Source organism: Mustela nivalis (assembly GCF_964662115.1).
Source record: "Mustela nivalis genome assembly, chromosome: 20".
Classification (NCBI taxonomy): domain Eukaryota; kingdom Metazoa; phylum Chordata; class Mammalia; order Carnivora; family Mustelidae; genus Mustela; species Mustela nivalis.
In genome coordinates, this window is record NC_139039.1 from 35,283,333 (window position 1) to 35,296,698 (window position 13,366).

The window sequence follows — 13,366 nt, forward strand, 5'->3', positions numbered from 1 at the left end:
AATGACCCTTCTCTGACTCTTACTAGAAAAATAGAAACCATCTCCCTAATCATGAACCTGCTGGACGTCCTATTAGCTGCTGACCCATATGTCACCCAGGAGCCCACGAGATCTTGAAAACTCATGATGGGTCTGCTACTCTTTGTTTCCCTGGTGAGGAGCTCTTCCGTACAAACCAGACAGAGAACGACTTCAGCTTTAATAGGAATAAGAAACACTTTTCATGAAGCTACAGAAACCTAGAAGTCACCTCTTTTTCCTGGGCTAACCTATCACCTGTCTGCCAATGTTCACCAGGCTCTCCTGAGCCTTCCCTTCTCTGCTCTGAGGAGCCTCTGACCTTTGCTCCTTGGGCAGGGGAATTACTGTGCATTTTTTCTAATGTCCTGCTTCCAGTGAGAATCCAAGCAGGTGGCCTTCCAAGCTCCTAATATTTTACCTTAGGTCCGTTTAAATAAACTCCATCATCTTATACCGGCAGATGGGTGGCTTTTGGTCTTCTACCACAGAGCCGTAAATCTGAGAATGAGCACCCGATGTGCCCAGTGGTGAGTAACAGGCATCTAGCCGTCACGCAAGCAAAGTGTTATGCCAGATGCTCTACGTGACCCTTGCATTTCCCCCTCGAGGCCACCCTTACAAATAGGTTCTCACAGCAACTCTGTTCTAGAGATGAGGCAACAGGGCCCCACAGTGGCCAAGCAGGAACTGAACTCAGCTTTGAGTCAAACCTATGCTCAGAGCCTTCGTGTGAATTCACTCCATGCAGACTCGACTCCTCTGCAGAAGTAGCTCAGGTGTCCCAAGAACGTCACAGGAATAAGCTGGACATTCAGATTGGGGATGGTAGGCTCTGGTTCTGGCTCTGCCTTTGCCTCTGACTTCTGAGTCCTATTGCCCCAATCCCTCATCTACGAAATCACAGACATCCCGAAACGCCATCCTCATGTCTGAGACTGGCGGTCCCAGGCACTTTTGAGAGGTATGCACAGACCCAGCGGAAGGAAGTGTGAGAGGGAAGCTCTTGCCCTGTGGATGGGACCTTCTGCCTGAGAACAAAGGAACTTGGCCTTGAACACACAGCCCTGTCCCAGGTCCTCCCCAGTCCGCTCCCTGCTGAGCACTCACTCACCTCCTCTCCCTCCTGTGGGTAGCTGGGTGCCTTCCTCAAGCTCTTCTTCATTCTCCAGGGCTTGTTCCTGGAGGTGCCCCTAATGGCCTGACTTTGTTCTGATCACACTGCTCTAGTGAACTGGAGAAACCACTGAGGGGGTCATTTCCAGAAGAGCGGCACGCTCCTGGCGGGGAGCCAAGGGCTAGCGACAGGTGCTCCTATCAGCATTAGTGAATGTGGTTTTCCCAGGGGAGGCCTTGGCTAAGCAGCAGAATTTTTAGGAGACAGAAGCCCATGAAGGTGCCAGAAGACTCAGCATGTCCCCGCTTCTCAGGAAGGCCCTGGGAGAGCTCCACACCCACACCCAGAGCTGAGCAGGTACCCTCATGTAGGAGGCACGAAGGGTTCAGGGGCCGAGTGCTGCCTCAGAGAGCACGTTGCAAGAAGGGAAACAGAGACCGAGAGAACTAGGAGACACGGAACAGATGAGAAGATGGGGAAAAGAAACTTCTGTGATGTCATGGGACTTCATTAGGGCTAAGACTGTCAACAACTGGGAAATGTAAGATCTCTGTGCAGAAGGGAGTAAATTGAAAGCAAATAGTGAAACACACCAGGAGCAAAAAGAAATAAAATCAAGCCTTGGGAGACAGATATTGAAACAAAGCATAACACTATGGCTAGACCAAAGCTACAGCCACGGAGGGAGGGGTGAAGTGGGAGGGCAATAAAGTCAGCACCCTGAGAGCTGTGGAGAGTGTTGGTCTATGTGTCAGTGCACAGTGGGTGCTCCAGAGAAGCACACTTGAAATAAATGGACAAAAGCGGTTTGGGTTGAAAACCACAGAAATCATTTGGGAGTATTATGAAAAAGTGCTCATAAGGGGTCCCTGGGTGGCTCAGTCAATCCAGTGTCTGCCTTCAGCTCAGGTTATAACCTTGGGATCCTGGGATCGAGCCCCGCATCGGGCTCCCTGCTCAGCAGGGAGTCTGCTTCTCCCTCTGCCTCTGCACCTTCTCCCCACTCGTGTTCTTGCTCACTCTTCTCTCTCTTGCTCTCTCAAATAAATAAAATAAAATCTTTTTAAAAATGCTCATTCAAGAAAATAAATCATTATGAGTCAAGTTTTGATTCACCAAGAGAAACAGCAGAGTCAGGATACCGGGGCTGTGCTGCAGGGACACCCCCGGCAGGTAGCTTCTTGGCTGTTGGCCTTAGTGTCTCATCTGGAAAATGAGAAGACAAAGTTAGAATTTCTGGGCCTATCCACAGAAGTAGCCAGCAGTCAAGTGAGAAGAATTATAGAAACAGAAGTCAGTCAGGTGGGTGCGACCAGCCCTCACCTGATTCTCCATTTCCTCGTCTCTCCTCGCCCCATTTCCAAGAACACGGTATGCTCAGCTCAGCACCACTCATCGGGAAAACCAGTCACTCTGCTCCTGCAATTTGCCAGTTACTTATCCAGAACCAGGGCACAAAATGAACAACATATGATCTCAGAATGTGAGGGGCCTTGGGCTTGATTAAATAAATTCATTCTGTAATAGTTCATGGTTATAAAGTACCATAAGCCCAAGGGATCCTACAGGAAGGAACAGTCATTGCTCTTTCTGTGTGGTGGGAGTGGGGGTCAGAGGCGGAAAAACTGGGAAATGTTTGCTGGGGAGTTAACACTTCATCTATGTCCTAAGAGATGAGTTGACATTTATGAGGCAGGCTCTGTGGTGAAGCTAGACCAGGAGAGAGGAAGACCATGGGCAAAGATCAGTGTGATTTTGGGAAATCACAAGTATGTGCTTTGGCTAAGGCACAGGAAAAAGGAAGTATTACAGGATATATAGAATCAGATCTTGGATGGTTGAATTTGTCCTGTAAGCAAAGAGAAGATGTTGAAGGATTTCAAACCAGAAGATGACATTGTCAAATGTGCAATTTAGAAATAACTTGGTGGTAGTATATAAGATGGATTCAGGAAGCCCAGGTATAGGACTGTGACCACCAGAAACTTCTTTTTAAAGTGGGAAAGTGAAATTGCAGGGTCATAGGGAAGTTCTATTTTTAATTTCTTGAGGAATCTCCACACTGTTCTCCAAAGAGGCTGCACCAACCTGCATTCCCACCAACAGTTTAAGAGGGTTCACCTTTCTTCACATCCCCTCCACCACATGTTGTTTCCTGTCTTGTTAATTTTGGCCATTCTAACTGGTGTAAGGTGATATCTCAATGTAGTTTTAATTTGAATCTCCCTCTTGGCTAGTGATGATGAACATTCTTTCATGTGTCTGATAACCATTTGTATGTCTTCATTGGAGAAGTCTCTGTTCATATCTTCTGCCCATTTTTTAATATGATTGCCTGTTTTGTGTGTGTTGAGTTTGAGGAGCTCATTATAGATTCTGGATATCAACCTTTTGTCTGTACTGTCATTTGCAAATATCTTCTACCATTCCGTGGGTTGCCTCTTTGTTTTGCTGACTGTTTCCTTTGCTGTGCAAAAGCTTTTGATTTTGATGAAGTCCCAAAAGTTTATTTTCACTTTTGTTTCCTTTGCCTTTGGAGACATATCTTGAAAGAAGTTGCTGTGGCTGATATTGAAGAGATTACGACCTATGTTCTCCTCTAGGATTCTGATGGATTCCTGTCTCACATTGAGGTCTTCTATCCATTTTGAGTTTATCTTTGTGTACGGTGTAAGAGAATGGTCGAGTTTCATTCTTCTACATATAGCTGTCCAGTTTTCCCAGCACCATTTACTGAAGAGACTGTCTTTTTTCCACTGTATATTTTTTCCTGTTTTGTCGAAGATTAATTGACCATAGAGTTGAGGGTCCATATCTGGGCTCTCTAATCTGTTCCACTGGTCTATGTGTCTGTTTTTATGCCAGTACCATGCTGTCTTGGTATTTACCCCAAAGATACAGATGTAATGAAAAGAAGAGCCATCTGTACCCCAATGTTTATAGCAGCAATGGCCACGGTCGCCAAACTATGGAAAGAACCAAGATGCCCTTCAACGGATGAATGGATAAGGAAAATGTGGTCCATATATACTAGGAGTATTATGCCTCCATCAGAAAGGATGAATACCCAACTTCTGTAGAAACATGGACAGGACTGGAAGAGATTCTGCTGAGTGAAAGAAGTCAAGCAGAGAAAGTCAATTATCATATGGTTTCACTTATTTGTGGAGCATAACAAATAGCATGGAGGACAAGGGGAGATGGAGAGGAGAAGGGAGTTGGGGGAAATTAGAAGGGGAGGTGAACCATGAGAGACTATGGACTCTGTAAAATAATCTGAGGGGTTTGAAGTGGCAGGGGGGTGGGAGGTTGGAGTACCAGGTGGTGGGTATTAGAGAGGGCACGGATTGCATGGAGCACTGGGTGTGGTGAAAAAATAATGACTACTGCTATACTGAAAAGAAATCAATTTAATTTAAAAAATAAATTAAATTTAAAAACAACTATAAAAAAAATAAAGTGGGGAGGAGGAGTCAAGATGGCGGAGAAGTAGCAGGCTGAGACTACTTCAGCTAGCCAGAGATAAGCTAGATAGCTTATCTAAAGATTGCAAACACCTGAAAATCCATCGGCAGATCGAAGAGAAGAACAGCAATTCTGGAAACAGAAAAACAACCACTTTCTGAAAGGTAGGACCTGCGGAGAAATGAATCCAAAGCCACGGGAAGATAGACCGGGGGGGGGGGGGGGGGGGGGCGGATCCTGGCAAGCGGCGGAGCAAGGGCGCACAAAATCGGGACTTTTAAAAGTCAGTTCCGCTGAGGGACATTGCTCCAGAGGCTAAACCGGGGCAAAGCCCACGCGGGGTCAGCGTGGCCTCAGGTCCCGCAGGGTCACAGAAGGATCGGGGGTGTCTGAGTATCGCAGAGCTTGCGGGTATTGGAACAGGAAAGCCGGCTATAGAGACAGAGCCGACAGTGAGCTCGAAGCTCGGGGTGACCTTGAACCGGTCACAGGCTCGGTGAGCTCGGAGCGCGGCCGGAGGTCAGGCAGATGGGAGTGACTGGGCGCTGTTCTCTGAGGGCCCACTGAGGAGTGCGGCCCTGGGCTCTCGGCTCCTCCGGGCCGGAGACCAGGAGGCCGCCATTTGTATTCCCGTCCTCCGGAACTCTACGGAAAGCGCTCAGGGAGCAAAAGCTCCTGAAAGCAAACCCGAGCGGATTACTCACCCGGCCCCTGGTAAGGGCGGTGCAATTCCGCCTGGGGCAAAGACACTTGACAATCACTACAACAGGCCCCTCCCCCAGAAGATCAATAAGAAATCCAGCCGAGACCAAGTTCACCTACCAAGGAGTGCGGTTTCAATACCAAGGAGAGCAGCAGAATTCCAGAGGAGGAGAAAGCAAAGCACGGAACTCATGGCTTTTTCCCTGTGATTTTTTTTTAGTCTTGCAGTTAATTTAATTTTTGTCTTTTTCATTTTTTGGTTTTTTTTCTCACCTTCTGGTAAATTTTTTTTTTAACTTTTACCTTTTTTTTTTTATAATGTTTTTTAACTAGTCTATCCAATATATATTTTTTTTCTTTTTTATATTTTTCTTATTTGTTTTCATTTTTTAAATTCTTTTCTTTTTTTTTTTTTTCTTTCTTCCTTTTTGAACCTCTTTTTATCCCCTTTCTCCCCCCTCACGATTTGGGATCTGTTCTAATTTGGTTAAAGCATATTTTCCTGGGGTTGTTGCCACCCTTTTAGTATTTTACTTGCTCCTTCATATACTCTTATCTGGACAAAATGACAAGACAGAAAAATTCAACACACAAAAAAAAGAACAAGAGGCAGTACCGAAGGCTAGGGACATAATCAATACAGACATTGGTAATATGTCAGATCTAGAGTTCAGAATGACAATTCTCAAGGTTCTAGCTGGGCTCAAAAAAGGCATGGAAGATATTAGAGAAACCCTCTCGAGAGATATAAAAGCCCTTTCTGGAGAAATAAAAGAACTAAAATCTAACCAAGTTGAAATTTAAAAAGCTATTAATGAGGTGCAATAAAAAATGGAGGCTCTCACTGCTAGGATAAATAAGGCCGAATAAAGAATTAGTGATATAGAAGACCAAATGACAGAGAATAAAGAAGCTGAGCAAAAGAGGGACAAACAGCTACTGGACCACGAGGGGAGAATTTGAGAGATAAGTGACACCATAAGACGAAACAACATTAGAATAATTGGGATTCCAGAAGAAGAAGAAAGAGAGAGGGGAGCAGAAGGTATACTGGAGAGAAGTATTGGGGAGATTTCCCCAATATGGCAAAGGGAACGAGCATCAAAACTCAGGAGGTTCAGAGAACGCCCCTCAAAATCAATAAGAATAGGCCCACACCCCGTCACCTAATAGTAAAATTTACAAGTCTCAGTGACAAAGAGAAAATCCTGAAAGCAGCCCGGGAAAAGAAGTCTGTAACATACAATGGTAAAAATATTAGATTGGCAGCTGACTTATCCACAGAGACCTGGCAGGCCAGAAAGAGCTGGCATGATATTTTCAGAGCACTAAACGAGAAAAACATGCAGCCAAGAATACTATATCCAGCTAGGCTATCATTGAAAATAGAAGGAGAGATTAAAAGCTTCCAGGACAAACAACAACTGAAAGAATTTGCAAACACCAAACCAGCTCTACAGGAAATATTGAAAGGGGTCCTCTAAGCAAAGAGAGAGCCTACAAGTGGTAGATCAGAAAGGAACGGAGACCATATACAGTAACAGTCACCTTACAGGCACTAAATTCATATCTCTCAATAGTTACCCTGAATGTTAATGGGCTAAATGCCCCTGTCAAAAGACACAGGCTATCAGAATGGATAAAAAAACAAAACCCATCTATATGTTGCCTCCAAGAAACTCATTTTAAGCCTGAAGACACCTCCAGATTTAAAGTGAGGGGGTGGAAAAGAATTTACCATGCTAATGGACATCAGAAGAAAGCAGGAGTGGCAATCCTTATATCAGATCAATTAGATTTTAAGCCAAAGACTATAATAAGAGATGAGGAAGGACACTATATCATACTCAAAGGGTCTGTCCAACAAGAAGATTTAACAATTTTAAATATCTATGCCCCCAACGTGGGAGCAGCCAACTATATAAACCAATTAATAACAAAATCAAAGAAACACATCAACAATAAGACAATAATAGTAGGGGACTTTAACACTCCCCTCACTGAAATGGACAGATCATCCAAGCAAAATATCAGCAAGGAAATAAAGGCCTTAAATGACACACTGGACCAGATGGACATCACAGATATATTCAGAACATTTCATCCCAAAGCAACAGAATACACATTCTTCTCTAGTGCACATGGAACATTCTCCAGAATAGATCACATCCTCAGTCCTAAATCAGGACTCGACCGGTATCAAAAGATTGGGATCATTCCCTGCATATTTTCAGACCACAATGCTCTAAAGCTAGAACTCAACCACAAAAGGAAGTTTGAAAAGAACCCAAATACATGGAGACTAAACAGCATCCTTCTAAAGAATGAATGGGTCAACCGGAAAATTAAAGAAGAATTGAAAAAAATCATGGAAACAAATGATAATGAAAATACAATGGTTCAAAATCTGTGGGACACAGCAAAGGCAGTCCTGAGAGGAAAATATATAGCGGTACAAGCCTTTCTCAGAAAACAAGAAAGGTCTCAGGTACACAACCTAACCCTACACCTAAAGGAGCTGGAGAAAGAACAAGAAAGAAACCCTAAGCCCAGCAGGAGAAGAGAAATCATAAAGATCAGAGCAGAAATCAATGAAATAGAAACCAAAAAAACAATAGAACAAATCAACGAAAGTAGGAGCTGGTTCTTTGAAAGAATTAATAAAATTGATAAACCCCTGGCCCGACTTATCAAAAAGAAAAGAGAAAGGACCCAAATAAATAAAATCATGAATGAAAGAGGAGAGATCACAACTAACACCAAAGAAATACAAACTATTATAAGAACATACTATGAGCAACTCTACGCCAATAAATTTGACAATCTGGAAGAAATGGATGCATTCCTAGAAACATATAAACTACCACAACTGAACCAGGAAGAAATAGAAAGCCTGAACAGACCCATAACCAGTAAGGAGATTAAAACAGTCATTAAAAATCTCCAAACAAACAAAAGCCCAGGGCCAGACGGCTTCCCGGGGGAATTCTACCAAACATTTAAAGAAGAACTAATTCCTATTCTCCTGAAACTGTTCCAAAAAATAGAAATGGAAGGAAAACTTCCAAACTCATTTTATGAGGCCAGCATCACCTTGATCCCAAAACCAGACAAGGATCCCATCAAAAAAGAGAGCTATAGACCAATATCCTTGATGAACACAGATGCGAAAATACTCAACAAAATACTAGCCAATAGGATTCAACAGTACATTAAAAAGATTATTCACCACGACCAAGTGGGATTTATTCCAGGGCTGCAAGGTTGGTTCAACATCTGCAAATCAGTCAATGTGATACAACACATCAATAAAAGAAAGAACAAGAACCATATGATACTCTCAATAGATGCTGAAAAAGCATTTGACAAAGTACAGCATCCCTTCCTGATCAAAACTCTTCAGAGTGTAGGGATAGAGGGCACATACCTCAATATCATCAAAGCCATCTATGAAAAACCCACCGCAAATATCATTCTCAATGGAGAAAAACTGAAAGCTTTTCCGCTAAGGTCAGGAACACGGCAGGGATGTCCATTATCACCACTGCTATTCAACATAGTACTAGAGGTCCTAGCCTCAGCAATCAGACAACAAAAGGAAATTAAAGGCATCCAAATCGGCAAAGAAGAAATCAAATTATCACTCTTCGCAGATGATATGATACTATATGTGGAAAACCCAAAAGACTCCACTCCAAAACTGCTAGAACTTATACAGGAATTCAGTAAAGTGTCAGGACATAAAATCAATGCACAGAAATCAGTTGCATTTCTCTACACCAACAGCAAGACAGAAGAAAGAGAAATTAAGGAGTCAATCCCATTTACAATTGCATCCAAAACCATAAGATACCTAGGAATAAACCTAACCAAAGAGGCACAGAGTCTATACTCAGAAAACTATAAAGTACTCATGAAAGAAATTGAGGAAGACACAAAGAAATGGAAAAATGTTCCATGCTCCTGGATTGGAAGAATAAATATTGTGAAAATGTCTATGCTACCTAAAGCAATCTACACATTTAATGCAATTCCTATCAAAGTACCATCCATCTTTTTCAAAGAAATGGAACAAATAATTCTAAAATTTATATGGAACCAGAAAAGACCTCGAATAGCCAAAGGGATATTGAAAAAGAAAGCCAACATTGGTGGCTTCACAATTCCGGACTTCAAGCTCTATTACAAAGCTGTCATCATCAAGACAGCTTTGGTACTGGCACAAAACAGACACATAGATCAATGGAACAGAATAGAGAGCCCAGAAATAGACCCTCAACTCTACAGTCAACTAATCTTCGACAAAGCAGGAAAGAATGTCCAATGGAAAAAAGACCCTCTTCAATAAAGGGTGCTGGGAAAATTGGACAGCCACATGCAGAAAAATGAAATTGGACCATTTCCTTACGCCACACACAAAAATAGACTCAAAATGGATGAAGGACCACAATGTGTGAAAGGAATCCATCAAAATCCTTGAGGAGAACACAGGCAGCAACCTCTTCGACCTCAGCCGCAGCAATATCTTCCTAGGAACAACACCAAAGGCAAGGGAAGCAAGGGAAAAAATGAACTATTTGGATTTCATCAAGATCAAAAGCTTTTGCACAGCAAAGGAAACAGTTAACAAAATCAAAAGACAACTGACAGAATGGGAGAAGATATTTGCAAACGACCTATCAGATAAAGGACTAGTATCCAGAATCTATAAAGAACTTAGCAAACTCAACACCCAAAGAACAAATAATCCAATCAAGAAATGGGCAGAGGACATGAACAGACATTTCTGCAAAGAAGACATCCAGATGGCCAACAGACACATGAAAAAGTGCTCCATATCACTCGGCATCAGGGAAATACAAATCAAAACCACAATGAGATATCACCTCACACCAGTCAGAATGGCTAAAATCAACAAGTCAGGAAATGACAGATGCTGGCGAGGATGCGGAGAAAGGGGAACCCTCCTACACTGTTGGTGGGAATGCAAGCTGGTGCAGCCACTCTGGAAAACAGCATGGAGGTTCCTCAAAATGTTGAAAATAGAACTGCCCTATGACCCAGCAATTGCACTATTGGGTATTTACCCTAAAGATACAAATGTAGTGATCCAAAGGGGCACGTGCACCCGAATGTTTATAGCAGCAATGTCCACAATAGCCAAACTATGGAAAGAACCTAGATGTCCATCAACAGATGAATGGATCAAGAAGATGTGGTATATATACACAATGGAATACTATGCAGCCATCAAAAGAAATGAAATCTTGCCATTTGCGACAACATGGATGGAACTACAGCGTATCATGCTTAGCGAAATAAGTCAAGCAGAGAAAGACAACTATGATATGATCTCCCTGTTATGAGGAAGTGATGATGCAACATGGGGGCTTAAGTGGGTAGGAGAAGAATCAATGAAACAAGGTGGGATTGGGAAGGAGACAAACCATAAGTGACTCTTAATCTCACAAAACAAACTGAGGGTTGCTGGGGGGAGGGGGTTTGGGAGAAGGGGGTGGGATTATGGACATTGGGGAGGGTATGTGCTTTGGTGAGTTCTGTGAAGTGTGTAAACCTGGTGATTCACAGACCTGTACCCCTGGGGATAAAAATATATGTTTATAAAAAATAAAAAATTAAAAAAAAATAAATAAAATAAAGTGGGAAAGTGAGGATTGGGATTCTCCCTCTCTTCTCTCTGGAACCCCCTAAAAGTGAAGAAAGAAAGAAAGAAAGAAAGAAAGAAAGAAAGAAAGAAAGAAAGAAAGAAAGAAAGAAGAAAGGAAGATGGGAAAGGTGTAAAGTTCATTATCTGTACAAATGGTAGATATCTACTACTCCAAAATAGGATAAATAAGAAGGAAGTGTCATCACAGTCATGACGTGGCCGGGTAGGAGCGAGAGAAGAAGGGCTACCTGTGTGTGAGTGTCCCAGGCAATGCTGCCAGAGCAGAGCTGTGCAAAATCATGCCTTCACCCTAAAGTACAATCAGCAGTGCCTTATCTGAAACAGTGGGATCCGGTGAGTGAGTGGGCAGCGGGAGAGTCTCTGAGCCCAGACGGCACTGCATTTTTAGGAGTTGGACAGACGGACGGAAAAAGCAATCACACAAGAGTCCGCAGGCATAGGAAGCAGTCTGGTCACAAGGCAACAGTACCGAGTCTGGTTATGAGAAGGCACATGGTATGTCACCCTGTTGATTAGCCATTAAAAGACTGTATTGATACTAGAAGCCTGGGCCATTGGGAGGATTCCTAGAAGCCTGAAACCCACTTCTATCTACTTACTCCCTACTAAAACTTCTTAAAAATAGATCGTCCAGGGATATTTCACCTGGACAAAAAGGAGTGATCACCAAACAGAAACCAAACAGAATCTCTCTGAAGGTATTACCCAGAAACATGTTTCTAAATGATGGAAGAACAGGAGAAGCAGTTGGTAGACTAGAAACCCCCCACCGAAAATATTGCCGTGAAATGGACAAAAATTCTGACCCCACGGAGTGCCTAAGTTGATGAAGATGACGAAGCAAGAGCTTGTTTTGAAACAGAGCTCGAACACCAGTCAGAGACACCTCAACTCAGAAAAGATATTTAGAGATAAGAAGAGATAAGATAGCTGAGCTTTCAGAGCCAGGTAGGAAGTGAAAGAAGGAAATACAATCACGACAGAACGGAGACACACAGCAGAGACTGAACGCACGGGTTTGGAGACAGAGCAGAGGACAGAGAGAGGGTGGAAAGAGTGGGTAAAATGTAATGGCAATACATCAGAGTTCCTGTGGGTGAGCAGAAGGAATGACAGTCACGGCAGACAAAGAGAGTCACCATTCACAGAATCGGGTCTCTAAAATGTCATCGAGAAAGCTTTAACAATAAAATTTTAAAAAGGATTTTCAGGTGTTAAGAAGACTCCAGTCTACAAATTAAAGTGGTATCCCAAGAAAATTGGGCACAGAACAATCAAGAACAAATTCTATCTTAATATCTCCATAAAACTTCTGGATCTTTAGTGTAAAGAGTCTTCAGAATGGCCAGGCAAGACAATCAAGTTGCTGACACCATCAGGAAGGTCCCGTCACGTATGAAGTAGCCTTCAACACTAGAAGACAAGGAGCAGTGCCAGCACAGCCTTCAAGAACAAGAAATGCGAGCCCATAAATTCTTCCACACCAACAACTGTCTCTTCATTATAAATGCGACGGCGTTTTTCAACACAAGGCCTGAAGGAGTATCGAAGGAGTATCGCTCCAGTGAGGAGGTCTGCTTGGGGAAGCAAGCAGGGGGACTGACTGCCGAGAATGCTTTGCAGTTGGCCGCAGGTGTTGGGAGGCCGCGTGGAGCTGGGAGCCTGGGTCTAAGGGGAGGATCCGGCGATGACGGGCCCAGAACCCAAGCAAACATCACCGAGACAAAATGTGGGATTCTACTAGCCAATGACGGCAAGAAAGGGGAGAAAATGCCACCTGATGTTCTCCCCCTCTGCTTCCATAGCTGGAAATCAGAAGAAATCATTTAAACATGAGAAATCAATGAACACATACTAAAGAAAAGAAAAGTGATATTCTCAACTAAAAGTGGATAGTAAAAGGGACCGGTTGGGGGTGGTGGGGGGTGGGGAGTGAACTTTGTTAATTAGGTCACTGCATTACAGGGAACCAGCAGAGAGAAAGGTCAACTGATTCCTTCAAAATTATAGTGGAAAAGAACATATTTAGAAGCTTAATAATGGATGTGTAAGAAATAGGTGAATAAAACTTTTAAAATGCAGCGAGGACTAAAAGATGTTAACAAATTCAAAGGGATACCACATTCACAGACTGAGAAACCCCAAATCATCTGAAGTCAAATTTTGTTAAACCTATCATCTGTCTAGCTAGCTTCCTATCTCACAAACCCAACAAAGAAAACCCAGAAGATTTTTATTCATTAGATTAATTCTGAGTAAACCCCAAATCTTCACACGCACAACTCTGACGTGGCTAGGCTCACCCTCTCAACTGCCTCATGGCTGCTCCCACCCCAGGGCCTTGGCACCGCCCTCTGCCTGGAATGCCCCTCCCC

General features: G+C 43.1%; 1 protein-coding gene across 10 annotated transcripts in view; it reads right to left on the reverse strand.

Moving 5' to 3' along the window:
• The window catches only part of LOC309855355 (uncharacterized protein), a 61,522-nt gene that overhangs the window by 5,941 nt on the left and 42,215 nt on the right, over window positions 1–13,366 (reverse strand). For 8 of the 10 annotated variants that reach the window (XR_014306749.1, XR_014306750.1, XR_014306751.1 and 5 more), the window contains one exon: window positions 2,278–2,341. Coding sequence is in view for 1 of the 10 variants with exons in the window: in XM_082715540.1 (XP_082571666.1) it covers window positions 1,133–1,183 (51 nt within the window). In the remaining 9 variants the exon portion in view is untranslated. Of the gene's footprint in view, window positions 1–1,132; window positions 1,249–2,277; window positions 2,342–13,366 lie in introns of those variants that run through there. The other 2 variants (XR_014306757.1, XM_082715540.1) reach the window with 2 other exon arrangements.